This window comes from Mesoplodon densirostris, chromosome 16 (genome assembly GCF_025265405.1).
Source record: "Mesoplodon densirostris isolate mMesDen1 chromosome 16, mMesDen1 primary haplotype, whole genome shotgun sequence".
Taxonomy (NCBI): domain Eukaryota; kingdom Metazoa; phylum Chordata; class Mammalia; order Artiodactyla; family Ziphiidae; genus Mesoplodon; species Mesoplodon densirostris.
Window position 1 is genome coordinate 84,965,993 of NC_082676.1, and position 26,220 is coordinate 84,992,212.

Sequence of the window (26,220 nt, forward strand, 5' to 3'; positions counted from 1 at the left end):
GAGTGCTTTTCAGGCGTTTCCTACAGGGACTGATGCTGGGATGAATGTCCTTTTCTGTGCCTCTGTGTGCTCGCAAAACAGCGTTCCTCTGGCCAGCCCCTGAACTTGGAGTGCCTGGGCCACGGGATACGTGCCCTTCAGAGTCTGATACATTCTCCAAACAGGCTTTACTTGTTTATATGCCCACTGGCTTGAGATGCCCTTTTCTTTCAATGCTTGGATATGATCAGTTGTGCTAATTTTGCTCTAATAATTGCCTATTGTTTCACTTTCTCTTTCTCTCCACGTGTCCTCCCGTGAGAGGCCACATCCCACACATGGAGCCACGGGGACAGGGGTTCTCTGGGGTCGGTGTTCCTGTGACGGGCTGCCTGTGGAGGGCTCGATCCCAGTGCCCGCCTCAGGCTGTGCCCTTGGCTCTCCCTCCCAGGCTGAACCTTCGCGAGCTGGGCCCCTGGGCCTCCCACATGCGATGGCTGGTCTGGATCATGGCCTCTGTCGGCACCATCTATGTCTTCTTCTTCCATGAGCGGTAAGCCAGGGCTTGGGGGAGCGGCCTCAGCTTGCGGTGGGGGGGTGCCTCCATCAGGGCCTCCCTGCCCGCAGTGAGACGAGACCCCAGGATAACCCCAGAAGCATGAGGGCACAGCTGTGCCTGGCATCCCTGTGTTCAGGTCCATTGATGGCCACCAGGTCCACAGCCCATAGGGTCAATGTGAAGAGTTAAAAAAAAAAAAGAAAAAAAAAGGGCATTGTAGGTTCCTAGACCCACTGACTGATGTCAGGTATTACCTGCCTTCCCGAAGCTGTGTTAGCGGATAAGGGGGAGAGGCTCTCAGGGCTGCCTATTCCCTTCTATCCTGCTGAGTGACAGGCTGCGAATGATTAAGTGTGGGAAAGAAACAGAGCTAGAGAAGCCAAAAGGAATAACAGACTCCTGGAATCTCCAGGGACAGCAAACAGGTGTCAGTTGGTGCAGCCACTCGGATGGAGAGTGGCTGCTTGGGCCTTGTGCAGAAAGGTGCTGGGATCGAATAGTAATGTCTGCCCTGGGTTGAGCATGGGAAGCACCCATAGGCATGCTACACCCAGCGTTTGCAATCCTCAAATGTCATTTCATGGATGTGGAAACCAAGTCTCAGAGAGGGAAAGAGACCCTCCCATGGCCACCCAACTCTGCCAGCACCTTGCTGGGTGTAGCTGGATGAAATCTGGGCCCAGGAGTGCTGGGCAGAGGGCGGAGTCCCTTTCTCTCACGCTTCCGGCCAGGGTGTCCCCTCCTAACCTGAGCGGGGAGCTATCCCTCGTGGGGAGGCTGTCCTGAGGCCAAGACGGCTTGTCCTCCTGGCAGGTACAAGCTCGTGGAGCTGCTCTGCTACGTCGTCATGGGCTTCTTCCCCGCCCTGGTCATCCTTTCCATGGTAAGTTGCCCCCACCCGGCGTGGGGCCTCCCGTCTGACTGGAGGGGACCCACAGTGACTCTGGACATTGTCAGGTTGAACCTTCTCCTCTGGGAGACGAGGGAACTGAGGCCCGGGGTCAGCGTGACTTGCGGGCTGAGGCAGGAGAACGTGCAGGTCACCCCAGGGCTCGGCTCCCCGGTTCTACGGCACCTCCTCTCTCTGCTTCACCTCCAATGAGTTCGTTAGTCCCTCGGGGCTCCAGTTCCTGCCTATTTAGGGATCAAGTAAGAAAAACCCATGGACAGTGATTAGAATGGTGCCTGGCACAGAGTAAGTACCCGGTGGCTAAGTTAAATCTGTAATAATAACATCGGTGGCCCTGGAGGCAGAGCTGAGTCTCAGACTCCTGACACCCCCTCTAATGCTGCCACACCCTAACCTGCTTCTTGGGACGTGAAGGTTGACCTCTTTACTGGGCGTCCTGAGCCCTTGTGACGTGCAGGAAGCTTACTCACAGGACCTTACTTCCCCGCCCCAGGCGTCCTTGGAGATGGATGTGGCCACCTCCGTTGTATGAACAAGGATGCTCAGGTTCTGAGAGAGAAGGTGACTGGCCCAAGGACATGCAGCCCTCGAGGGGCTGAGCTGGGATGTGGCCCCGTAACCTCCAACCCCGAGTATCGGGATCTTTGGGCTGCACCACCTCGCCCTGTGAGCGGGAGAGCCTTGCAGGGAGAGGCCTCAGGGTCCCAGCCATGGAAGAGCAGCAGCTTGTGTGGCCGTGGGTGGATCCCCTTTCCTCTCTGAGCCTCAGTTGTCCCTTCTGTCAAATGGGCACGGTCAACTCAGCCTGCTGGTACCTCCCTAGGCCAGGTAACAGTTTCTTACTTTTGAATGATTATTGTTGGCAGATGTTAAAAATGTATGTAGTCAAGAAGGCACTAGATTGTGAACTTTCAAAGGGTGAATTTTATGGTGTGTCAATTATAGCTAACAAAATTATTTCAAAAGAAGAAAGGACGTATGTCCTATAGATCTTGCTGGAGGAATTTGTTTAAATAGATATTTCTTTTTTTTCCCCCAAATTAAAATTGACTGTCATCTGTTTGAAATGACCAATAAATAACTTATCCTATAAATTTAAATGACATTACATTATATATATTTGAGGCATTGATCTTTGTCTAAATTAATCTCTTATCTATGAGTAGCGGTTTATTTTAAAGTTGAAAATATTTTGAACTGAAAAATTTCTGAGCGTGTTAGTATCCATACCTAGCTCTTAAAGAAAATTTATGTAGTCAAATCTAGCAGGTTTTTTTTTTTTTTAATTTTATGTCTTTACCTTAAGTGTTATGGTTAGGAAGGTCTTCCCTTTCCCAAGTTTATATAAGTATTTACCTATATTTTCTCCTGTTTCTTTTACGGTTTAACTTTTAATTTTAAACTCTGTATTTCCACCGCCGTTTCTTATGTATATGGTGATTCCTCCCTAAATGATTAGGCAGTTATTTATCTACCATTTAAAAATGTTCCTTTTATCATATGTTAGCTTCATGTACGTATATGTGGGTCTGTTTCACAAGTTGGCCTATTCTTTTACTAGTACCAAACCATGTTACATATTTTAGCTTTTGTTGCATCTTAATACTTGGCAGTGAGATCTCTCCCCATTAGTTTTCCTACTCAACATTTTCCCTGTGATTTGTATTTATTTTTACAGATTACCTTCCCCCCTCCAAGTTTACTTGTTTAAATATGTATGTTTAAGTTATATCTATTAATTATATAATATCCATCAAATTATGTATTACATAATGTAAATACATATATACATATATTGTAAGTGTATATTTAAATACATACTCACTGCAAAAAATAAGTCCTGTCTGAAAATGTATAAAAGAGCTGAAATCCCCCTCTCACCCCCTCCCCAGCGTGATGCCCCAGCTGCAACCACCATTAATGGTTCGTTGTGTATCTTCTACATTTTTTTTTTTTTTGGCTGCACCACTTGGCTTGCAGGATGTTAGTTCCCTGACCAGAGACTGAACCCTGGCAGTGAAAGTGCCGAGTCCTAACCACTGGACCGTCAGAGAATTCCCTCCATTTTTTTATTTATAGGCAAGTCTATGTGGATATGCGGACATATTGACTTGTTTGTTCTTCTTTTACAAAAATGGAATCACACTGCTCTACAACATGCTTTTCTCACTTGGCATGTTGTCATGGGCGTGTGTCCATGCCTGTCACATAGTCACCCTGCCTCGTGGGATTGCTGTGAAGATGGCATTAGATACCTCACATAAGGCCCCTTGTGCTGTGTACAAGGCCTGGCACATAGTAAGCGCTGGGAAGCGTTACTGTAATATGTCCTTAATACTCAGGTATCACCTTTTGAGAACTGGGTGTGTGACTATACCTATGTTCAATGAAATACTACCCAGCTGTTCCAAAGACTGGCGTGGATCTCCACGTGGGGATGTAGTCTCATCTCCACAAGACTATGTCATGGAACTGATGTCTCAGGACGGCAGGGATGGTGTGAGCCCCCTTTTCTAAAGTGATTAGTTCCTCTGCACACGTACGTGTATATGAAGTGCAGACCATACGTATATCGTGTGTGTCTAGACAATTCTGGAAGGATACCGTCAGACACCGTTATTGGTGGAAAGCGGTGATACCTGCGGGAAGTGGGCTCAGGGAGGGGGGCAGTGGGTCCTTCTTACTCCCTGTTCCCTCTGTCCCTCCTGTTCTTTGAGCCCCGTAACCAGCAAAGACCCAGGTGTTAATAATGCTCACCTCGGAGGGCTGGGACTGCTGCTTTTCTCTTGCCGCTCTTCATTTTTCTCTAAAATTTTTCGCCGTGAGTATGTATTACTTTAAAAAATTGTGATCAAATATGCATAGAATTTATGATTTTAACCATTTTTAAGTGTACAGTTCAGGGGCATGAAGTACCTTCACCTTGCTGTGCATCCATCACCACCATCCGTCCACAGAACTTCCTCATCTTCCCAAACTGAAACGCTGTCCCCGTTACACACTAACTCCCCTCCCCCACCCTCAGCCCCCCAGGAGCCACCCTTGTACTTTTTGACTCCTCCAGGGACCTCACATAAATGGAATCCTACAGTACCTGTCGTTTTGTGGCTGGCTGATTGCACTTTGCATAACATCCTTGAGGTCCATCCGTGTTGTATCATGTGTCAGAGTTTCCTTCCTTTTTAAGGCTGAATAATATTCCATTGTATAAAGTAACATGAATAACACTTTGTTTATCCATTCTTCTCTTGATGGACACTTGGGTTACTTCCACCTTTTGGCTACTGTGAATAATGCTGTTGTGAACTTGGATGTACAAGTACCTGTTTGAGTCTCTGCTTTCACTTCTCTGGGGATCCACCCAGCTATATTGCTTTTTAGAAAAGATAACAAAGCTATAAAACATTCTTTGAGATTCTGATAGAGATGTGTTACACTGGAGAATGAATTTGGGGAGAATTGATGACATCACTGTGTTGAGATGTCCCACCTGGCGCTCTGGGCTGCCTCACCATCCACATGTCTTCTCGCCTTGGGTGGTGGGGGAACGGCTGGGTGATTCTGGTCTTTCTGGCTGCTCATCTGACCTGTGCTCACCCTTGTCCTTGCCGACAGCCCAACACCGAGGGCATCTGGGAGCTGGTGACCGGAGGGGTCTTCTACTGCTTGGGCATGGTGTTCTTCAAGAGTGACGGGAGGATCCCCTTTGCCCACGCCATCTGGCATCTCTTTGTGGCATTTGGTGCTGGTACCCACTACTATGCCATCTGGAGGTACCTGTATCTGCCCAGCACCCTGCAGGCCAAGGTGTCCAAATGAGGTGGCTCAGCCTGCACAGGACATGTAGGCTTTTGGAGCAGAACATCACAGGGAGTGTTTCTGAGAACTTGAGCCCAGAGCCCAGCGCCCAGGCCCCTCGCCTTCCCTCCTATGGGTAGAGCTTTTGGATGGGTCCAAGGTTACTTCTGGTGACAGCCAGACCACCCCTTCGGTCCTAGGTGAGAAAGAAAGCATTTAGTCATTTTTACAGAGGAGAAATTAACCCTGTAATGTGTTTCTATTCTAGACAAATGTTTCCTAATACAACATCGTCAGAAAAGAGGGCAGACATGGTCCTGGCCAATTGAGGAATGATGGGCCAATATGAGCTTCCTAAGGTCCTGAGAATTCTATCAGGGAGTCTAGTGGGTTAGTTATACCTGGGTGGCCAGGGCCTCCTTCTCTGCTACCAAAGTCCTGGCTGGCGAATTGTCCCCTGCTCAGGGAAAGTCACCCAGCTTGTAGATCAGGGATGGTGAATATCCACGACCGTGGCAGACATCACCAATCAACTGCAGCGTGGCGTGGTATCAGGATCCTTCCCAAGACTGTTCTGGGCAGCCACTACCAATCGACTTGGCACTCAGGATGGCACCTCTTTGCCTTGCTTGCCCCGTGTGCTCTGCACTGGGGTCATGCCCAGACCAGTTCAGTGTTTCCATGTCAGGGAGCAGGCTTATCCCCTAGAGGGGGCGGTTTGGGGCCGTGGGGGGGAAACCGAGTGTACCCAGAGCAGCCTCTGTGGTTCTTCTTGCACCGTAGCTGGTTCTCAGTGCAGAGGAATGAGAGGTTGGGGATGGGAAAGCTGTCACTTGGTCATTTCTTCTCATGCCAAAAAATCCAGAGAAATTATGAGAGCCATTCATTGGGGGTGGGGTGGGAATGGGGAGGGGCAAGCAGATCCCAGGAACTTGTCTGCTTGCTCCCGGTTTAGGGTTTGTGGTTCAGATTCTTACTGGGTGCCAGTCAGCAGCCCTTGGAGGCTCCTCCGATGAGCCCTAGAGAGAAGGCCTCGGCTAATTTGATGGGAATCTGGGCAGAGTGACTGGGATACCCCAACCTCTGAATCCCCCAAAGAAAAGGCTTCCAGGGGCCTGTCCTCGGCCCCCTCCCAGGGCTGGGCCAGCGATCTGTACCCGGCACAGGGACATTTACTGGGAGGGGTCCAGACCTAGATCCAGGGTCTGACCTGGAATCTCCGACTCTCTGGGTCAAGGTCTGGCTCATTCCACAGGGTTCATTCTACGACTCCCAGCCAGAGTCAAGTGGGCAAAGACAAGATGCCTTATGCTTAGTTCTCGTACATTCCAGGGTATTTCAGGACTCCGGCCTCTGGAATCCCATATCCAAGCCGGTATTAAATCACCTGACACATTCCTCAGGCAGGCAGGTTCTGAGCTGGGAGATGCCTTGGGAATGTTTTGTCCTCTTGCCTGTGTGTGTGTGTGTGTGTGTGTGTGTGTGTCTCTACGCTGACACTCCAGACCCTGGCAGCTGCCTCTGTTCTGCACACCTGGCCTGTGGAGCCCACCAAGTATTTCCCATCAGTTGGGGTCAGGGTTGGAGTTGGTGGGAAGGGGAAGCTTTGCGGGGGAAGGAGGGCAAGGCTTGCCCCTGGTTGGGGGCAGGGACACTGTGACCTGACCTCTGCCTGAGCCTGAGGTGGGGAGGGGTCACGTGGGTTCTGGGATGCTGTTTAGGAAAGCTCCCAAAGTATGGCACCATGGCAGGCCGAGATGACAGTCCCGTCATCAAGGGGTTGATGGGGACAAAGCCCTGTGACAGGGCCCATGCTGGGTGCTTGGGACACTGACCTGGGCTCTCTTTACTGGCCCCCCACCCACTGCTGAACTCCTCTGATACCTGCGTTTCCTTGTGCCCCTCCTCCTGTGTGTTGTGTCTTACATTTTCCCCTAGACAGCCTGCCCTGTTATCTCCCACACCTTTTGGGGTGCCGGTTCCTCTGATGGGGACTCTGTTCACCCGTCATTCACCCAACTCACTCCTACACGTCCTTCAAAGCCCTATTGGGCATCAGCACTGAAGAGCTTCCAACGTTCCTCTGACTTAGGGGCTCCCCCCTCTGCTTCCCCAAACCCCCTGGGCTCACCTGCCCACACTCGGAGCCCTGTCCTTTGTCACCCTGGTACTTGCACCTGCCACCCAACCCAGGAGCTCCTGGAGGGAGGGACTGCGTCTTGCTAGACTTGGGACCAATTGCGGCATCCCCCCCTTGCTGAGGGCTTGGGCCAATTCCTTAACCTCTCTGGGCCTCAGTGTCCTCTGCTGTAAGATGGGTGTGATAAGGCTACACCTTGCAGGGTTGCTTGAAGATTCAGCAAGATAATGACTGTAAAACATCAGGCCTGGTATCCTAATTAGCTCCCTGGTTGGAAAGCAACCCCTGATAATGATAATGAGGGGACAGAACCTGTGCTGCCCAAAGGGATGAATCACTAATGGTGGAATATCTGACTGTGGACAGGCTGGTGAGGACACTGGAGGGTATTCTGGGTATTCTGTGCAGCCTTGACCACACTCCCCCACCCCCATTCCAATTCAGGACCTGCTTCCCATGAACTGTCTCTCTTCCCCAGCATCATTCTGAAAGTGAATTTCCCAGGATTCTATTTAATCCAAGCCTAGACCCTGGACTTCCTCCAGATATATCACGAACATTGCAGGAAAGGAAAAGATGTTCCTTAGGCCAGTCTCTTCTTAGGTAAGGGCCTGTCCCAGGAGCATTCTAGGCTGTGCCCTGGGCATGTGGAGTGGAGAGGGCACGACACTGGAAATTCAGATGCCCGCCAGCTCCCTCTTCCTTGAAGCTGTCAGGTGCCAGGATGACCCAGCGTGGCGGCTGTTTTGCCCCAAGGAGCCAGGGGAGCAGTTGGCAGCAGACTGGCCTGTTTGACATTCCGGGCACTTCAGCAAGCGCTCCTGAGCTGGGCACTGCCGGGGCGCGATGAGGGGTGGGATCTGATGCGGAGGCTGGAGGTGAAGCGTGTGGGGCAGGGGCTCACATTTCAACAGCACACCTCGCATGGCACCCCGTGCTGGTGGACAGGCCTGCAGTTGACCACCTGCTTAGTCAGTCTGCTGGCCATCGTCGGGACAACCCAGAGCAGGCACGCTTGCTGGTGGAGGCCTGGTCTCCAGCTGGCAGGGTTTCCCCGAAAGGCCCAGAGCAGAACTTGCTCGGGGCTGTCCCTAGGGCCACCAGCGCCTCAGGCCAGGGAGGGATTTAAATCAATGTCACAGACCAGAGCTGCCTTTCTGTCTTGATTGGAAATTGAACGTATGGTGGGAACAGGGCTGAGCATTCTCTTTCCATCAGCCTCGGGCTCAGGCTGGGGAAGAATCCTAGGAAAGCTCTGGCAGGGAGGGGGACAGAGATGGGACTTGCAGGTGGGCCTGGATCTGAAGCTCTGCGGTACCCCGCACAGTGGGGTGACTTAGAAGGTGGCAGTCCTGGGCTTCAGCTCACCCAGCTCTTTTCCATACCTGTCTGCCAAAGCTGAAGTGCTCTGAATGTTCTCCTGCAGCTCTTCCTGAGCCCCGGCACTGGGGCCCAGGCCTCCATGGGGAACACGGGGAGGGGCTGCTCAGGCAGCCCACAGACCCACACTGGCTTCAGGCACCACGGGTGCTCAGAGGGGCAGGTGGAGCTCAGAGGCTGGGAGGTGGGTCTAGTGACCTGGTCAGAAAGGCACCTGTCAAATTTGCCGCCACGTACTGTGTAACCAGATGCTGAGATGTAGGCTCTGGGAATAGCATCGCGGGGTCTGTGGGGTCCGGAAGGTGCCCGTGGAAACCCCAGCGGCCACTTCCACATGTGCACACCTGCTCAGGTGTACTCACAGGGGAGGGGCCGGAAGTTGAGGGAGGCGGGGGCTTACCTGCAGGACGCTCCTCCTGGGGACCGGTCTCTGTGTCAGTGGCTTTAGAGATGCCCTCTCCACTGAAGGACATGCACCCTCACTCCCACTCTGTGAGGCGAGGATTACTGGCTGGTCTTACAAAGCAGGAAACCAAAGCACAGGGAGGCTTGGCGACTCTCCCAAGGGCACCCAGCTTCGAACCGCAGAGCGAAGCTTTGAAGCCACGACTCTCTAACCCCCAGCCGTCTTGTCCCTTGACCAGATCTCCTGCTTCCAAGGAAACCCACTACCCCCAAGTCTTTCCTCCAGGGAGGAAAGCCACGCTCAAAATTTTTAACACTAATTCAAAACAAACAAAAAACCCCACACCCTGGCCTGCAGCCAATTTCCATGGTGTAAATACCACCCCCCCTTCCCCGCCAATGGCCAGTTTCACCCTACCAGAGTGACGTTCCTGAAGATGCATCGAGAAGAAATGCAGAGGCGCCAGGCCCAGCACACCACTGCCCCCTGCTTCCCAGTGGTGCTCCTCTTGGAGGCTGGCCAGGAATGCAGCTCTGAAGGATCCTGGGGTCAGGCCTGTCACCGAGACACAGAAATTTTGTCTCAGGAATCTGGAGCCAGTCCAGCCCTACACTGGCCTGCGTGCAAGCCCCCCGGCCAGTCCTCAGTCTCTCTGTGCCTCAGTTTCCTCATCTGTAAAATGGAGCTTGCGATTGGTGTACGGAGCCCCTCTGTCCTGTCAACTGCAGGGCTAAGGCCACGTCTTTGCTGGAAGAAGTCAGAGCAGCTGTTCTCAGCCCTAGGGTTTGGCCAGAAAACCACCCAGGGCAATGCTACACTGCAGATCCCAGATCCCCACCCCCTCCCCGGAATGCTGAGCCAGCGGGTCATGGTGGAAGGGTAGTTGGAACTCTGGAGTCAGAACTTCCAGCAAACTCCCGGGTGGTTTGGACACTGGTTCCAGAATCCCTGCTCTGGAGCTCATCTTCTCTGAGGCCAGGCCCTGCTTGTTAGTGGTGAGGTTCTCCAGGGGACAGAACTCATGTCCAGGGGCTGGGGACCTAACCACTGCTTTTGCTTTTTGCGGTCTCTTTTTCATGTGGTTTCACATTAACCACCCCACCCCAGCAGCCTGCGTTTATACACAAGGCCATTCCTTAAATTGGGCCCTGTCACTGATTTTTCCTAAGCTCAGTCCCAAATCCTGTGTGATTTCCGTGGTCTTTACCGTCACTCTGAGAGGTAGGTATGAGCCCATTTTCCTGATTTGGAGACTGTGGCTCAGAGAGGTTAAGTAACTTGTGAAGGGAAAGTAAAAATAAAGAATCCCGAATGGACAGATAAATATGAGACATCGTCAACAGCAACGCTGTCCAGTATGGTAGCTGTTAAATGCAGGGGGCTCTTTAAATTTAAGTCAATTAAAATGAAACAAAGAATTCAGTGCCTCAGTCACACTACCCGCATCATAAGTACTCAATAGCCCCACGGGGCCAGTGGCTACCTGTTTGGACAGCCTGGCCATAGATCATTTCCATCATGATCCAAGTTCTATTGCATGATCCTGGTAGATCAGTGGTTCTCAAACTGTTTGGTCTTGGAACCCCTTTGAACTCTTAAAAACCACTGAGGACACCAAAGAACTTTTGTGTATGGGCTCTATCTGTGAACATTCATCATACAGGATGAGAAATTAAACCTGACAGTATTCTAAAATGCCTGTTAATTCATAAACTCATTACACGTTAACATAAGTAACATTTTTCTATTAAAGATAACGGTATTGTTTCCAAACACAAGAAGATTTAGGGGGAAGAGTGGCATCATTTATGTTTTTGCAAATCTCTTGAATGTCTGGCTTAACGGAGGGCACCGGAGTCTCCCGTCTGCTTTTGCATTTGGCTTCTGACATCACCCGTCCTGTAGCCTCTGGAGAGCTTTGCATGAAAGCGTGAGCGGGAAAGAGGCAAATAATGCCGTAGGATCATGATGAAAACAGGTTGACTTTGGGAACCCCCTGGAAGGGTCTTGGGGCGCCGTGGGCCCAGACAAAACGTTGTTAAGAACCAGGGCTGGATCCAGAGTTGTCCCCTTTCTTTTACATCTGGAGATGCTCTGTCAGCAGTAGTTATCATAGACCAGTGCTATCTAATTTTAGCCCATTTTAGCTGAACCTGGAGATGTGGGCAGGACAGAGAGGCAGGAGGGGTGTGAGCAGTGGTCTGGGGTACCCTCTCGATGTTGAGGGCAGGCCCCGTGGCCGTCGACTGTTGGCAATGCCCAGTGCCCAGCAGAGCGCCCAGCGCTTCGTAGGTGCTCAGACACGTGCTTGGAAGGAACGGGTGCCTTTGAGGTTGGTCTGGCTTGGTGCCCTCCTCCTCCTCCTCTCTGAGGCTGAGAAGGCTTGGCGAAGAAGCCTTCTGTAGTCTCAGTCCCTTTACATCTGGGGCCGGAAGAGGCAAGTTCACTGCCAGGGTCTGCAGGGACACTGACCGCCCTGGCCTTTACCCTTGGCGTCTCTGCACATCGGAAGATACCTCGGAGCGCTCCCGGGAGGCTCTCAGGCTAGTTTTTCCAACTCAAGTTTGTAGCGAGCTTTGCCTCTGCCCTGAGTGGGTCTGCAGCCCCAAGGGTGAAGGAGACAGGACCCCAGTGAAACAGACAAGGTCTTCACATGTCAGGGTGGCCTTGAGGACGGACCCTGAGACTCATTTGTGGGAGTGCGTATCCAAGTGACTTGGAAGGGGGTTGTTTCCTTAAAGATGTTTTCATTATAAAAATATGTGCTTACTGGACTTCCCTGGTGGTGCTGTGGTTAAGAATCCTCCTGCCAACGCAGGGGACACGGGTTTAATCCCTGGTCCGGGAAGATCCCACATGCTGTGGAGCAACTAAGCCCGTGCGCCACAACTACTGAGCCTGCGCTCTAGAGCCCGTGAACCACAACTGCTGAGCCCACGCGCCACAACTACTGAAGCCCACGTGCCTAGAGCCCTTGCTCCGCAACAAAGAGAAGCCACTGAAATGAGAAGCCTGCACGCAGCGATGAAGAGTAGCCCCTGCTCGCCGCAACTAGAGAAAGCCCGTGTGCAGCAACAAAGACCCAACGCAGCCAAAAATAAATAAGTACATTTAAAATAAAGTAACAATAAAAGCTTTGGAAAAAATATATGCTTACTATAAAAATTTCAGAAAATGCTGGGCAGGTAGAAAATACTTGGCAGTGTCTGCCTCAGGTAACCGACCACTGCTCACCTTTTTCTTTCTGTTCTCTCCACTCAATGTATACTTTTAAACTTTGGTATTTTCTTCTCTTGCTATAGACACCTTTACACCCTACCTTTTTTTTTTTTAACTTTCTGAGTATTTTTTCTTATTATTTCAAGCCCTTTATAAACATTATTTTAAAAGTCTACGTTGAGCGGGTGTACCACAATTTCTTGAATCATGCTTTTAATTCAGGTGATAAACAGCTCTGTGATGAGGATCTTTTGACATAAAGTTTTCCCTCATATCAAACGTGTTTTCTTTAGGCCACACGAAGACGACAGGTGAAATTTGCTTCCTGCTCTCGGGCCGCCCAGTCCTGGCTGCCACCTTCCTGCTGTCATTGGGCTGATGATTTCCTACAATTGGCCACTGTCCCTGTCCCTGAGGGAGTCTGGGCATCCAGGAACCTCCTGCCTGGGTGCTGCCAGAGAGCTGGATTATCTGGGAGGTTAGGAAAAGTCAACCCTGGCGTGAGGTGTGAGCTGTGGAGGAGGGAGGGGGCGTGTGTCTGTCCTACAGGTGGTCTGGTTGGTGGCACAAGAGAGAGATGCGTGCGGGTTGTGGAGGAGATGCTGCAGGGATGCAGATGCCACCCTGTTTGACACTGTCAGCCGCTGGTGGGAGGTGAGAAGTCACGGAGGGCACCGGTGTGCTTTACATGCGTGTGGTGCCCTGGAGACCAAATGTTAGGTATTCAGGAACTTGGAAAGTCCTTAAACCATGGCTAGCGTGAGACTGGTCAGGGTGGGAATATTTACACCGTGGAAATTGGCAAAGGCTGCACACCAGAACTTAACTTTTTTTTTTTTTTAACATCTTTATTGGAGTATAATTGCTTTGCAATGGTGTGTTAGTTTCTGCTTTATAACAAAGTGAATCAGTTATACATATACATATGTTCCCATATCTCTTCCCTCTTGCGTCTCCCTCCCTCCCTATCCCACCCCTCTAGGTAGTCACAAAGCACTGGAGCTTAACGTTTTCGGAAGCTGGTTTACCAGCAGGCTGCAGCCTTCAACCCATATACGCTTTTCTGTGTTCCATCCCTCTTCATAATGAACAGGTCAGATACACACAATTAGAAACATGTGCTCATTTTCATCCATGTTCTCATATATTTCTCCCTGCAAAACCTGGCAAGATGAAATTACTGTTTGCATATTACACGGGGAGACTGAGACTGCTCAGAGAGGCTAAGTGATTTGCCCATGGTGGTCCAGCGGGGCAGGGCCTGGGATCCAGGTCGTGGTCCTTGGGTGTTGCATCTTCCTCCTCCCATGGTGCTGGGCTATCTTGCTCCCGAGGGCTGAGCTCTGGGGCGGCAGGTGAAGGCATCTTCTTAATGTCCTTTTGGGGCCTCGTTGTCACCAGGTTTCAAGAGGAATCTGCCTACTTCTGTGCAGGTGTAGATCCTGCTGCTTGTTCAGGCCTTTCTTGAGGGGGAAACAGGGGCTCTGATTGTCTTTCCTACTGACTTTTATATACCTATTGTGTCTGTGGCGTTGAGATTGGCATTTGTGGCATGACTTTTAAAAACTGTCCTGCTGGTATTGGACCCTTTCTATGGTTGTGAGATTTGCCATTTTTGTATTAACAAGATATTTGATAAACATTTGTATTAAGAAGAATCATTCTGCTGGTGAATGTGATTGTCTCCAGTGGAGTAGAAAGAACTTAAATAAATAAAAATTCAAGATGCCTCACGCTTGCCCAGTTGTCTTCTTAAAAATAACGTTGGTCGAATCTTTATAAAAGCAGCCACTGTGCATTGTAGAAAACTTGGAATATTTAGAAAAGTATAAAGTAAAAACCCTGTATTAGCTGTCTATTGCTGTATGACAAATTATCCTAAAATACAGTCTTAAAACAACAAATAATCATCCATGTCTCTCATGGCTTCTGTCAGTCAGGAATTCAGAATCTGGGCTTCAGCTGGAGAGGAGAGTCATCTGAAGGTGTATCTGCTCACATGGTGGTTGATGCCAAGAGCCAACTATAACCCTCACTGGGGAGGTTGGCCAAACACCCTGCTTTAAAATGTAGATTTTTATTATTATTCAGGTATGGTGAGGCCAAAAGATCAGGAGATGACTGCCACTGAAAAGACAGTTTGTTACTCACAGATTCCCAAGAGAAGGGGGCCTGTGATACCAGGCAGGGCTACACAGGGAAGCACCAGGGTGGGTCAGGAGGCAGAGGGAGGGGGGAAAATGTGGGCCAGAGCCTTTATTGTGGTTTTCCTGGGAAGGAATGGGAGAGGCAGTATAAGCAGTCTTGGTATTGGCTAGTTTGAATCATTTCAGTGGGCTCTGGGGTGTAGGGGCTGTCCCTAGTCGTGTGGTACTTTTACTGGGGTGATGAGGACGGGAAATACTAGCCTGGAGTATAAAAGTCCAATAGAGAAGGTGGGGAGGTGTGGTCTCCAGGTGGGTTGATTTGCATAGGAAAGGTGTGCTCACAGGTGAATTGTTTACTAGCTCTAGGGATGGTTTACTATCTCCACTCTGCAAGGGGCAGTCTCCCCATGGTCCAAAAGGCCCCATATGTCAAAACATCGGAAGAAAAGACATACTTAACACACACCCACAAGCGTCTTCCTCACGTGGCCTGGGCTTCCTTAAAACATTGTGGCTGGGTCCCAAGAACGAGGCAGGCAGGAGACAATGTCTTTTATGACCGAGCTTTGGAAGTTTGCATCGTCCATGCTGCCATGCTTTGTTGTTGGACACAGCCAAAAAGATCCTGCCAAGACCGAGCGGAGGGAAGGCAGACCTGCCCACCACCTGGTTCCGGAGGGTCCTGGGTAAGAAGACCGTGTGGGATGGGGTATGTACTGCTGTGGGTGTGTTGACGTGGCTATCTTTGGAAATTGCAACCTGCCACAAGCCCCACCGCCCAGAAATAATCACTGTGAATATTCCCTACTAGCCTGCTTGCCCACGTTTTTGAATGTGATATTACCGGGAGGAATAATCTGTTGTTAATGACATTTTGTGATCTTGGACAAGTCCCTTAGCCTCTCTTGGCTTCTGTTCCACATCAGTGCAGACGGTGGATTAAAGTAGGGGCTCTCACTCATTTCTTTCCTTGGGTACTAGAAAAATATGTCCAGCTGGACCAAGCGCTTTCACCCCCAATTTGAAAAATGGCCACTTGTTCTCAATTCTCAGTTAAAAATAGAAGTTAATATGTAGTATTTTCTCCATCTGAATTATTTTTTGCAAACATACATCATAAGCCAAATGGTGCCTTCTAAAAAATGCTTCCAGGTAACAAATCAAGTAAACAATAAAAAAATTAATTTTCATGGAAATGTCAGACCCAACCAAGGGTCTTGACATTTGGTTCTTCAACAGTATGTTTTCTTGAGGCCATATTCGCTCATATTTGTGATTTTGTGTTTATCACATGGTCATGTTTTTGGCTAATGAAATTAATCCTGATTCCTACATGGCTTGAAATATAACTTTTCAACATACTCCCAGTCCCAAGAGCACTAGAAAGTAGAAGTGAATAGTTCCATAATCACTGGCGTAGATGGTTTCTTAAATCCCACCCAGCCTAAAATTTTTAACAGTTAATTAAATGTGATTCAAGGTTCTTTACAACAGACCTGGCATTAAAAGGTAAAGTAACTTGGGCTTCCCTGGCGGCGCAGTGGTTGAGAGTCCGCCTGCCGATGCAGGGGACACGGGTTCGTGCCCCGGTCCGGGAGGATCCCACGTGCCGCGGAGCGGCTGGGCCCGTGAGCCATGGCCGCTGAGCCTGCACGTCCGGAGCCTGTACTCCGCAACGGGAGAGGCCGCAACAGTGAGGGGCCCGCGTATCGCAAAAAAAAAAAAAAAAGTAAAGTAACTTGACGTGATCTGTTTTAATGGTGTGGTCCTGGCACCCTATACATTACTCTGTAGCTCTGGCACCCCGTACTGAGCTAGGCTGGGACCCTCTGCTGCAGGGCTGGCACCTGGACAAAGGTCTCCTCAAGCAACAGAATACAAAGAAACTAAAAGGGACTAAAAATAACTGCAGGCATGCGCAAACGGGGCAAATTAGGAACAATGAGATACAAAAAGGCCACAAACCAACTGCCACTTCTGAGGTGCCTGGAGCAAAAGCAGGGTCCTGTGCATGGTCCCTGCACACGGCACCACCAAGGGGGTGGGCAGACCCCCTAAGCCGCCCCTTCGGCCGCCCCTCTGCCCCTCCCCCCACCGTTACTTGCTTTCACTCCCTTCTGCTGCAGCCCGGCCTGAACTCCGCGTCTGGCCTCTTAATCAATTTCTGTTGATTAAAGAGCCCAAGGACCCGCGTCGGTAACGATACAACTCTGAAGTCCTGGCATCCCATACGTTACCAGTGTCGGGAGGTACTCACTGTCACCTGGAAGTTGTTCAGCAGAGGATGTGGGACAAAAAATAACACTTGCAGAGCTTTTGGCTGATGAGCCTACGGGGAATGACCAGGCCCGAAGCACTGCTATTCTGGGTAGTGGTGCCGACATCACTGAGAATGAGACCTGAGAATGAGACCTGAGCGTTAAACCACTTGTTTCCAGCCCCTTCTAGGGATGGGGATGTAACAGTCTCTGAAAGAAAGGCTGGGATCTAACGCCCTCCCTGTGCCTGCTGCCTCCTTCCCTTCCTCTCTCCTGGCCTCCGAGAGCCCAGTCTCTCTGCCCCTGGACCGGCCATCCCGTGGGAACCTGCCCTTTGACCTTAACCAGATGCTTTTCCTTTGGGCTCATTTGGTTTTTTCCTAGATTGAGTCCCGGGACTCTGCCGCCCTCTGGTGGCCACAGAGGGCAGCTCAACACTCCATTTCTGTCCCATGGATTTCCAAAGGTATTTAACCTCACAGTTCAAAAACTTGTTTTGCTCACCTGCCAGTGGGGCAGGTGCAGGAATACAAAGATGAATAAAATTCAGTACTTGCCCTTGAGAAGCTTCCAGTTGAGGGAGGGGGTGAGAGGTTGAGATGGGTGGAAATCTATTCATTCCTTTGTTTATTCTTATAACAAATATTTATGGAGCCCCTGTTTGGTGCCAAGTGTAGCAGTAGACAGATGAGGCACCTGCCTTTACAGAACTCAAATCCTAGTGCATGTGAAATACACAGACAAATAGTGATAAAGGCCTGTGAATTAAACGAGACAGGTTATGAGACAGAGAATGACCACAGGGGTGACCACCATGAGAATGGTCAGGAGATGATAGTGGAGATGGGTTTTAATGAGAGGAAAACGGCACCATGCCAACACAACGGGACAAGCATTTGGGGAAGAGGACACAGCAAGGGCAAAGGTTTCAGAGGAGGGAACGAGCTTAGTGTGTTCGAAAAACAGAAGTCTGTCGTGCTGGGGCTCCGTGGTGGACAGAGAGAGCAGGTGGAGTGGTCCGCAGGGCCAGCTGGTGTAAGGGTAGCGATTAGAGGACTCCAGGCTGAGAAGGAGCAACATCTGATTTGCATTTAAGGAACATGGTTTGATATAGTGTGGACTTGGTTAATAAAAAGGTAAAAAATAAAAGTCTGTGGGAGCACAGAGGAGGGGCATGTAGCCAAGTCTGGGGGTCAGGGAGGCCTTTCTGGATAAGGGGTGTTTGTTTATCTATTGCTGTGTAACAAATTGCCCCAAAACTTAGTGGTGCAAATCAGTAATAAACATCATCTCACATAGTTTCTGAGGGTTGGGAATGTGGAAGCAGCTTTGCTGGGTGGTCCTGGCTGAGGGTCCCTCATTAGATACAGTCAGGGTGTTGGTCAGGGTTGCAGCCCTCTGAAGGTTTTGCTGGGGCTGGGGGACCTACATCCAGGATGGCTCACGCCGATGGCAAGTTGGTGATGTCTGTTTGTGGGAGGCATTGGTTTTCTCACCACGTGGACTTCTCTAGGGCTGCTTGAGTGTCCTCCCAACGTGGCAGCTGGCTCCCTCCAGAGGAAATGGTCCAAGAGAGAGCAAGGGCAGAAGACAAGTCTTTTTAAAATAATTAATTAATTAATTAATTTTTATTTTTGGCTGCGTTGGGTCTTCGTTGCTGCACGTGGGCTTCCTCTAGTCACAGCGAGCGGGGGGCTACTCTTTGTTGCGCTGCATGGGCTTCTCATTGCGGTGGCTTCTCTTGTAGCGGAGCATGGGCTCTAGGTGCACGGGCTTCAGTAGTTTTGGCACGTGGGCTCAGTAGTTGTGGCTCGCGGGCTCTAGAGTACAGGCTCAGTAGTTGTGGTGCACGGGCTTAGTGACTCCGCGGCATGTGGGATCTTCCCGGACCAGGGCTCAAACCCGTGTCCCCTGCCTTGGCAGGCGGATTCTTAACCATTGCACCACCAGGGAAGCCCAGCCAAGTCTTTTATAATTTATGACACTGTCATTTTGGCAACGTCTTACTGTTTACACAGGTTAGCCCTGTTCAACCTGGGAGGGGACTACACCTGGGTGTGAAAACTAGAAGCTGTGAATCACTGTGGGCCACTTTGGAGGGGAGCAACTACATAAGAAACACCTAATCTGAGTCTTAAAGGATGAGTAGAAATTAGCCAGGTGATGAAGATTGGTGTTAGGGGCTGAATTGTGTTTCCTTAAAATCCGTATGTTGAAGCTCTAACCTGCAGTACCTCCAAATGTGACTGTATTTGGAGATGGGGCCTTTAAAGAAGTGATTAAGTTAAAATGAGGTCATTAGGGTGGGCCCTAATCCAGTCTGACTGGTGTCCTTATAAGAGGAGATTAGGACACAGACACACACATAGGAAAGGCTGTGTGAGGACGCAGGGAGAAGCTGACCGTCTACAAGCCAAGGAGAGAGGCCTCAGAAGAAATCAGCCCTGCCGGCATCTTGATCTCGGACTTCTAGCCTCCAGAACCGTGAGAAAATAAATTTCCACCGTTTAAGCCCCCAGTCTGTGTTATTTTGTTATGGCAGCCTTGGAAAAGGCAGAGGGGGTGGCCTGAGCAAAGATAGAGATGTGTGAAACAGCGTAGTAATAGCAAATAGTTGGCATCATTAGATCCTGAAGAGCGGGGGCCTGTGAATTTTTCTGTAAAGGGCCAGATAGTAAATATTTTAGGCTTTGGGGGCTATAAAGCCTCTGTTGCATGAAAGCAGTTTTAGACAATACGCAAACAAAGGGGTGTAGCTGTGTTCCAATAAAACTTTATTTACAGAAACAGCAGCTCAGATTTGGCCCACAGGTGGGAGTTTGCCAACCCCTGCTGAAGAGGCTTGCTGGGAGGGGTGGGCTTTGGGACAGGATCATGGTGAGGAATGCCTTAGGAGGAAAACACAGGTTTAAACCCAGGCTCTCCTTCCAGCTCTGATATTTGCCTCTTTAGGGTCAGAGTGGGGTAGGTTGTACATGTTTATGGGGAGTCCTGAAAGGATTTTTTTTTTTTTTTCCGTACGCGGGCCTATCACTGTTGTGGCCTCTCCCGTTGCGGAGCACAGGCTCCGGACGCGCAGGCTCAGCGGCCATGGCTCATGGGCCCAGCCACTCCGCGGCATGTGGGATCTTCCCGGACCGGGGCACGAACCCGTGTCCCCTGCATCGGCAGGCGGACTCTCAACCACTGAGCCACCAGGGAAGCCCTGGAAGGATTTTTTTTTGAAAGGATTGTCTTTAATCACATAGTCCACTGCTCAGTTCTTGGCTCAGTTCTTGTAGCTGTTTGACCTCTCTGGGTGTAACAACATCTGCCTCACAAGAGTTGATGGGAGCTTTAGATGAGATGACCAACGTAAAGCCCCTGGCATAGTCTGGCATACAGTAGGTGGTCAATAAATGTCTGTTCCCTTCTCCCCACTTTCCCCTTCGCAAGTTTGGGCTCATTACCATATAACTTTATACCCCAATCGCTGTCAACAAAAAGATTCACTCTCAGGGTCAGAATTCAAGAATTCATCTTTTTATCCGAGGCCACGTGAATCCCCCAGGTCTAGACCATGAGCAGACAAAGGGAGCTGTCTGTGAGAAGCCTTTCTCCAAGGCGAAACCCCAGCCCGACGACTGGTGCCAAAGTGAGCTCTAAGGACATGAACTTCTTTTAAAACAAGTTACCCGAGGAGGGCCGTTGGGCCAGAGCCCCGGAGCTGACCTGGCCCCGTTTTGCATCGTTTTAAGCAGAAGAGTGCCATGATCTGATTTGTCATTTAAGACTCTGGCTGCTGGGTGGGGGACAGACTGTAAGGGAGATGGAACCTGCCACCCTTGTCCTCTTTCTGTGTTTTGGATGTTCATGTATGTCACAGCTCTGTACCGCCCCCTTCTCATCAGCGATTGCCTTACCCTGCTTCCTCTTTTCCTTGGCCTCGTCCGCCTAGGGACTAGAAGGTGGGGACAAAACAATTTGCCAGTCCCCGCCCCCAGCCTGAGGATGGCACGTGGCCCCGGAGGTTAGCACAGGCCCCGCCCCTTGAGCTGAAGCTTAGGGGTGCGCCGCAGAGCCCCGCCTCTCCGCAGCCAACCCCGCCCTTCCCTGCCTTCAAGGCCACGCTCACACCCATTAATTGGTCTGCTGGTGGTGCAGGCGCTCAGCCCTACCCCTCATCAGCTCCGCCCCCTCTAGGCCCCGCCCCTCCCAGGCCTTGTGTACGTCCGTTGGGTGGCCGCACGAGGAGCCAGGGCCCAGCCCTTTTCTTATCGCCCCGCCCATCCCCAGAGGCTCCGCCCCCTCGAGGTTTCATCCATGTCCATTGGGCCTGTAGCTCGTCCCTCGGAGGCCCCGCCCCTCCCCAGGGCCCCGCTCCATCTATTGGGTGGCCGCAGGAGGAGCCCGCGCGCTCCTCTTCCAGCCGCCGGCTCCGCCCAGCACGAGGCCCCGCCCACATAGGCCCCGCCCCCCCGAGGGCACGCCTCGTCCGTTGGGCTGCCGGCAGGAGGCGCCGCGCCATGCGCGGGTCAGGAGCACGGGCTCCGGCTCACGGCGGGTGTGGGAGCCGCGCGGGAACGCGGCGGCGGCGGTGGGCTGTGTTGGAGGTGAGTGCGGGGTGCGAGAGGAGCGGCGGCGGAGGCGGGGGTCGCTCCGTGGCGTACGGGGCTCCGGGGCGCAGAGGCTGGCCGGGCGGGGAGGCCGCGGGCGCGCGCTGGGGCAGCTGGGCCCGCACGGGGCATTTCTCCGGCCACCCAGGCTCCGCTTGTCCGGTTGCCATGGAAACAGGCGGCTCTCGTGGTGGGGGGACCCGGGCGTGGACTCGGGGGGCGGGTCCCACAGGCTGGCTACATGGGCGAGGGCGGCCCAGACTGCGGGTTCCAGGGGGTCAGCTGCGGCCACCCCCCCATGCAACCCCTGGAGCCTGGCACCTCAACGGCGGGGTCCCCCGGGCCTCAGTCTCTCTGGCCCCCTTGGAGAGAGGTCTGCAGGTGGGCACAAGGCGCCGGAGTCCGTACCTTCCCTCCAGGGTTGGGGGGACATCCCCCGGCCCACAGCCTGTCCCGGTTTTCCTGTTCACACAGCAGCGCGTTCCCCACTCGTGTGCCAGCTGAAAGCATTGTCTCCCAGCTATTTCTGTACCACTTCCAGCCGCTCGACAAGTAGTGCATCTAAGGAAACATGCAGAGCTGGGGCTCCCGGGGACCCTTGCAGAAGAAACTGGATCCTTTCCCATTAGGGAGCCAGTAGCTGGGGCTTGGGAGGGGCTGCAGACCCAGACACTCGGGCTCCCAGCACCTGGTCAAGTGTTTGATTAATCTGAATTGCTGAAAAGAATTTTCCGAGTCCCCGCCCACCAGTGATTACAGGTGTCTCTGGTTAGTTACAGGTGTCTCCCGTTAGCACGGGCCACCTCTCCTTCATTCCAGAGAGGAGCCAGCCCTTAATCCCGCTGGCAGCAAACGTCCGTCCCCTCTCAAGAGGCTAGCATGTCAGATTTAAATCTGATTAACTTATTTTTGTATTTAAAAGCGTTGCTCTGACTGGAGTTGTCAAGATACGATTTATGGCCGGTGGGGATACAGCAGAGCCTGTGAATTTACCCTCTTCCCTTCCTGCCCTGGTGGAAATTCTAATGGATCCCACATTGCAGTGTTGGAATGGCCGTGTCCCTCCACCCATTTGGTCAGCTCCACACTGACCTCACTCGCTGCTGTGACTTGGGCTTGTTTTCTTCAGAAATCGGACTCTTCCTTGAGAACAAGAGAAAAACATTCTCCAGGAGAAGCAACAGCAAGCGACCTACAGCCTTGGGCCCCTGTTTCTCCGAGTATTTGTGTGAGGGAGGAGAGAACTGAGCAGAAAAGGAAAAGGCAGGTCATGCTTCCGAAAAAACAGATCTGGTGACGCCGGGTGTGCTCCGCTCTGTAGGAAACTCCTGCACTCCTCTTGCCCTTTGCACAAACGCATCTGGCCCATTTTGACGGAGAGGCCGTGCTCTGCATTTTGTGATTGTGGAGGAAGGGCACACATGAGCAAGTGGCCACACTCTGTGGTTACTCTCTGAAGATGGCCACAGAGGGAGTGACCGTGAGGAGAAGAGACCCTCCTGATAAAACGGATCAAGTAGATGAGGGTCTGTGTTTACTGGGGCTTCTTTGGGCTTATGAAGCAGTTACTGGAAGGGAATGAGTCACCGTCTGTCCTACATTTTCTACCCCCTTTTCGTGATGCTGCTAACTTTGCCCTAGAAAAGGAGGGAGTGGGCTCTCTTCCAAGGCCCTGGGAGGGGACCTAGCTGCTGCGTATTTGTAATTTTCTATTTCTTTTTTAATTAAAGCAGAATTGTATAAGCTTCAGACCTTACAGAACCTGTAAGGTTCACCCCTGGGTGCAAAATAGCATTTTATTTCTCCGTTGTATCCGAAGGCCTTTTAAATCCCCGTGTTTACTTCGTGACTTTTCTGGGAGTTGGGCTTCTGCTGAGACCTGGTTTTCTACTGTTTCTGCCGTTTTCCACATTGTATTTAAATTTACCCTCGGCATTATCTCCAAAGGCAGAGGTTTCCCAGCCAGACGCTGCCTGGTGGCAGGGGCTGCCCTGGGGACCCCTGTGGGTTTGGGTTGGGACCGCCGGGGCTGTGCCTGACGTGAGCCAGGTGTCTGTGGAGGGGTCAGGTCTGCCGAGAATGTGTGGTGGCCAGAGGCACGTGCTGGAAATTTCTGAGGCGGGTTGTGTGACTTTCAGAAGGCGCCGTGGTTTGAAGCTGCTGCTGTGGTGTGCGAACCAAAGCTGTGTGCTTGTCATGTGAGGACTACTGGAAACGCTTTTGTTGTAAGTTTGGCCGGGGCCTTGGATGGGGCCAAGGGGGGGAGCCACAACCTGCTCTGGGCTCCGCAGGGTCTGACAGGGAGGCGTGTGCACTTTCCTCGGGGGAGGGGAAGCAGCCTCCGGCTAGATACTGCTTTGTAGCTTGACTCCCTGAGCCCGGAGGCCCTCGTATGCGCCTCTGCTTAGGACACTTGGCTGCTGTCAGCAGGCTCAGGCTTCGGAAGGCTGGTCCACAGTAAAAGGCTCTGCGTGGTAAATGGTGAGAAGCACGTTGTAGGCACAGGAGGAGTGCCGCCCCCCCTCCACCCATGGGGCAGACCTTAGTGTTCAGAACCCAGTCTTTGGTGCGTGAAGTCGTCAGAGCATCTTGAAGAGTGCAGGGATCGCCGAGGATGTCAGGTGGCTGGTTCTAGAGGAACTGAAGGGCGGGTCTGCTGCTCAGCCTTCGTTCACGTCAGCCCTGATGGGAGTGATGACGTCGCAGATGTGACCGAGGCCCAGGGGCCAGCCGGGAAGAACCCAGTTCAGTGTCAGTGTCGAGGCTGGGCCGCTTGCCCTGCTGGGTCCCTCGGGGTCGGGTCGATCCTTTTCTTTGGGAGGCTCCCTAGACGTTTTTCCCGCCCTGGGCAGTCCCCTCCCCTTCCTGAAAGCCTCTCCAAGTGCCTGTGACCATGAGTGAGTCAGAGCTGAAGAGAGGACCATAGCGGAGTTCAGTGCTGACATTCACCCATGGCAGGTGCCCAGAGCTGCTCTCACCAGGTCCTGGGCCACTGTTTCCAGAGCCTTCTAGAAAATGGCCCTTTCTTCTTTGGTCTGTCTGCCTGGAAGTGGGGCACAGAGTCAGGAGATGGGCGGTGTTCAGCCTGCACCAACTCGTTGTGCAGCAGGACATCTTTCTTTTACTCTGCCCGCCTGCTCCCCCAGAGCTTTGGGTGGGGGAGGGGGTTTGATGAACTATCTCTCTGGAACCCTACGCCTTTGAGGCATTAAGCGCAGAAGAGTCATGACGTTATGACACACCTTGTTGTCTCAGAGCTGTTTCCTAATTTACCCGGCAAGACTGCCTCTTCGGCCTGGCCAGTGCCCGAAAGCCAGGCTGGACGCCGTGGGTGGACACGTGCATTCCAGCCATGCCTCCACTGCTTCTGGAAGGGCCCTTTTGTGTGCATTGTGGTCATGTGTCCATTCTAGTGCCGCCCTCCCAGGCAAGTGGCTCCTCCAAGCCAGGACCAGTCATCCGGGAGCAGCGTCCTGGGGGGTTTGTGTTTTGAATGCCCGGTCACTTACTGCCCTGCTCCTGTGGCTGCGACTTGGCCTGATTGCCTAGTTCCATTGCTGTTTGTGATGAATTTTCTGTAGCATAGGCTGTGGTGCGGGGGAGGTGGAGTTCAGGAAGACACGGCTTTGTGTGCTCTGAGTTCTTTATAACTTTTCTCTGGGTGCGATGGGATAGATGGGGGCTGACTCAGATGAGGCCGGGCAACCCCGCCGGGACTCTGCCCTGCGAACACCACCCAGCCCCACCCTGGCCGGCCTTGTTTCTTGGCAGCTTGCTGCGCGGAGTGCGTGGTGCCCAGGCTTCTCGTGTCTTGCCTTTGGGTGACCTCACCGTGCTTCCTAGTAATGGCTTTCCTTGAAGGGCGTTTCAGCCCCTTCAAACCTGCTTTGTCCCCTGGGGTCCTGCCGGCTTCGGCTGTATCCTCACTGTCGGACCCGGCCAAGGTGCTGTGTCCACGGCTTCTGCTAGGGCGCCGGGCCCTAGACGGCCGGCCCAGTCTGTTGATGTTCCCCTGAGCTTCGTGGGCTCCTGTTGCTCTGCTGGTCGATGGTAACCCGCCTTTCGTTTTCTCCCAGGACGCGGCCTTTTCCCTGCCGTTGGCCAGAGCCCTCGGTGCTCGTCCGTGAAGACGGGCCCACCATGTTCTATGGGACCCACTTCATCATGTCCCCACCCGCCAAGAGCAAGCTGAAGCGGCAGGGCCAGCTGCTGTCCAGCGTGCTGTCCCGGACACTGAGCTACAAGTACCGTGACCTGGATGCCACCTGCTCTAGCCTGGGCACCAGCGACGACCCAGCTGAGCTCTCCACCCAGCTCTCGGCCCCTGGGGTCCTGAAGGTGTTTGGGGACAGCGTGTGCACGGGCACCCACTACAAGAGCGTCCTGGCCACCGGCACGTCCAGCGCCCGGGAGCTGGTGAAGGAGGCCCTGGAGCGCTACGCCCTGAGCCCCGAGCGCGCTGGCCAGTACGTGCTGTGCGACGTGGTGGGCCAGGCCGGCGACTCTGGGCGCCAGTGGCAGGCTGAGGGCTTCCGGGTGTTCGGCGACAACGAGAAGCCCCTCCTGATCCAGGAGTTATGGAAACCCCGAGAAGGCTTGTCCCGGAGGTTTGAGCTGAGAAAGAGGTCGGAGGTGGAGGAGCTGGCAGCCAGGGACGTGGACACCGTGACGGCAGGTGAGGAGGGGCGCCGAGAAGGCGCGGGGCGGGCGCCGCACCGGGAAGGCGTGTTTGTCGGGGGAGGACAGCGGGCCTCTGCCGCGGCGGCGTTTGAGGACCGACTCTTGTGCTCCCCGCTCTGCGGGGCTGTCTTGGTGCTGCGGTTTGTTTG

At 52.4% G+C, this 26,220-nt stretch overlaps 2 protein-coding genes across 13 annotated transcripts in view; both read left to right on the plus strand.

Annotated features, from left to right (window-relative positions):
- The window catches only part of MMD2 (monocyte to macrophage differentiation associated 2), a 49,643-nt gene extending 44,376 nt beyond the window's left edge, over positions 1 to 5,267 (plus strand). The window contains exons 7-9 of the mRNA XM_060079270.1: positions 431 to 532; positions 1,352 to 1,421; positions 5,064 to 5,267. Of these exons, the coding sequence (XP_059935253.1) occupies positions 431 to 532; positions 1,352 to 1,421; positions 5,064 to 5,267 (376 nt within the window). The remainder of the gene's footprint in view (positions 1 to 430; positions 533 to 1,351; positions 1,422 to 5,063) is intronic.
- Positions 5,268 to 21,292: 16,025 nt separating this feature from the next.
- Positions 21,293 to 26,220, plus strand: part of RADIL (Rap associating with DIL domain) — an 86,029-nt gene continuing 81,101 nt past the window's right edge. For 11 of the 12 annotated variants that reach the window (XM_060119926.1, XM_060119924.1, XM_060119928.1 and 8 more), the window contains exons 1-3: positions 21,298 to 21,388; positions 23,530 to 23,616; positions 25,468 to 26,066. In XM_060119926.1, the coding sequence (XP_059975909.1) occupies positions 25,532 to 26,066 (535 nt within the window). In that variant the 5' untranslated portion in view covers positions 21,298 to 21,388; positions 23,530 to 23,616; positions 25,468 to 25,531. Of the gene's footprint in view, positions 21,389 to 23,529; positions 23,617 to 25,467; positions 26,067 to 26,220 lie in introns of all 12 variants that reach the window. The other variant, XM_060119932.1, reaches the window with a different exon arrangement.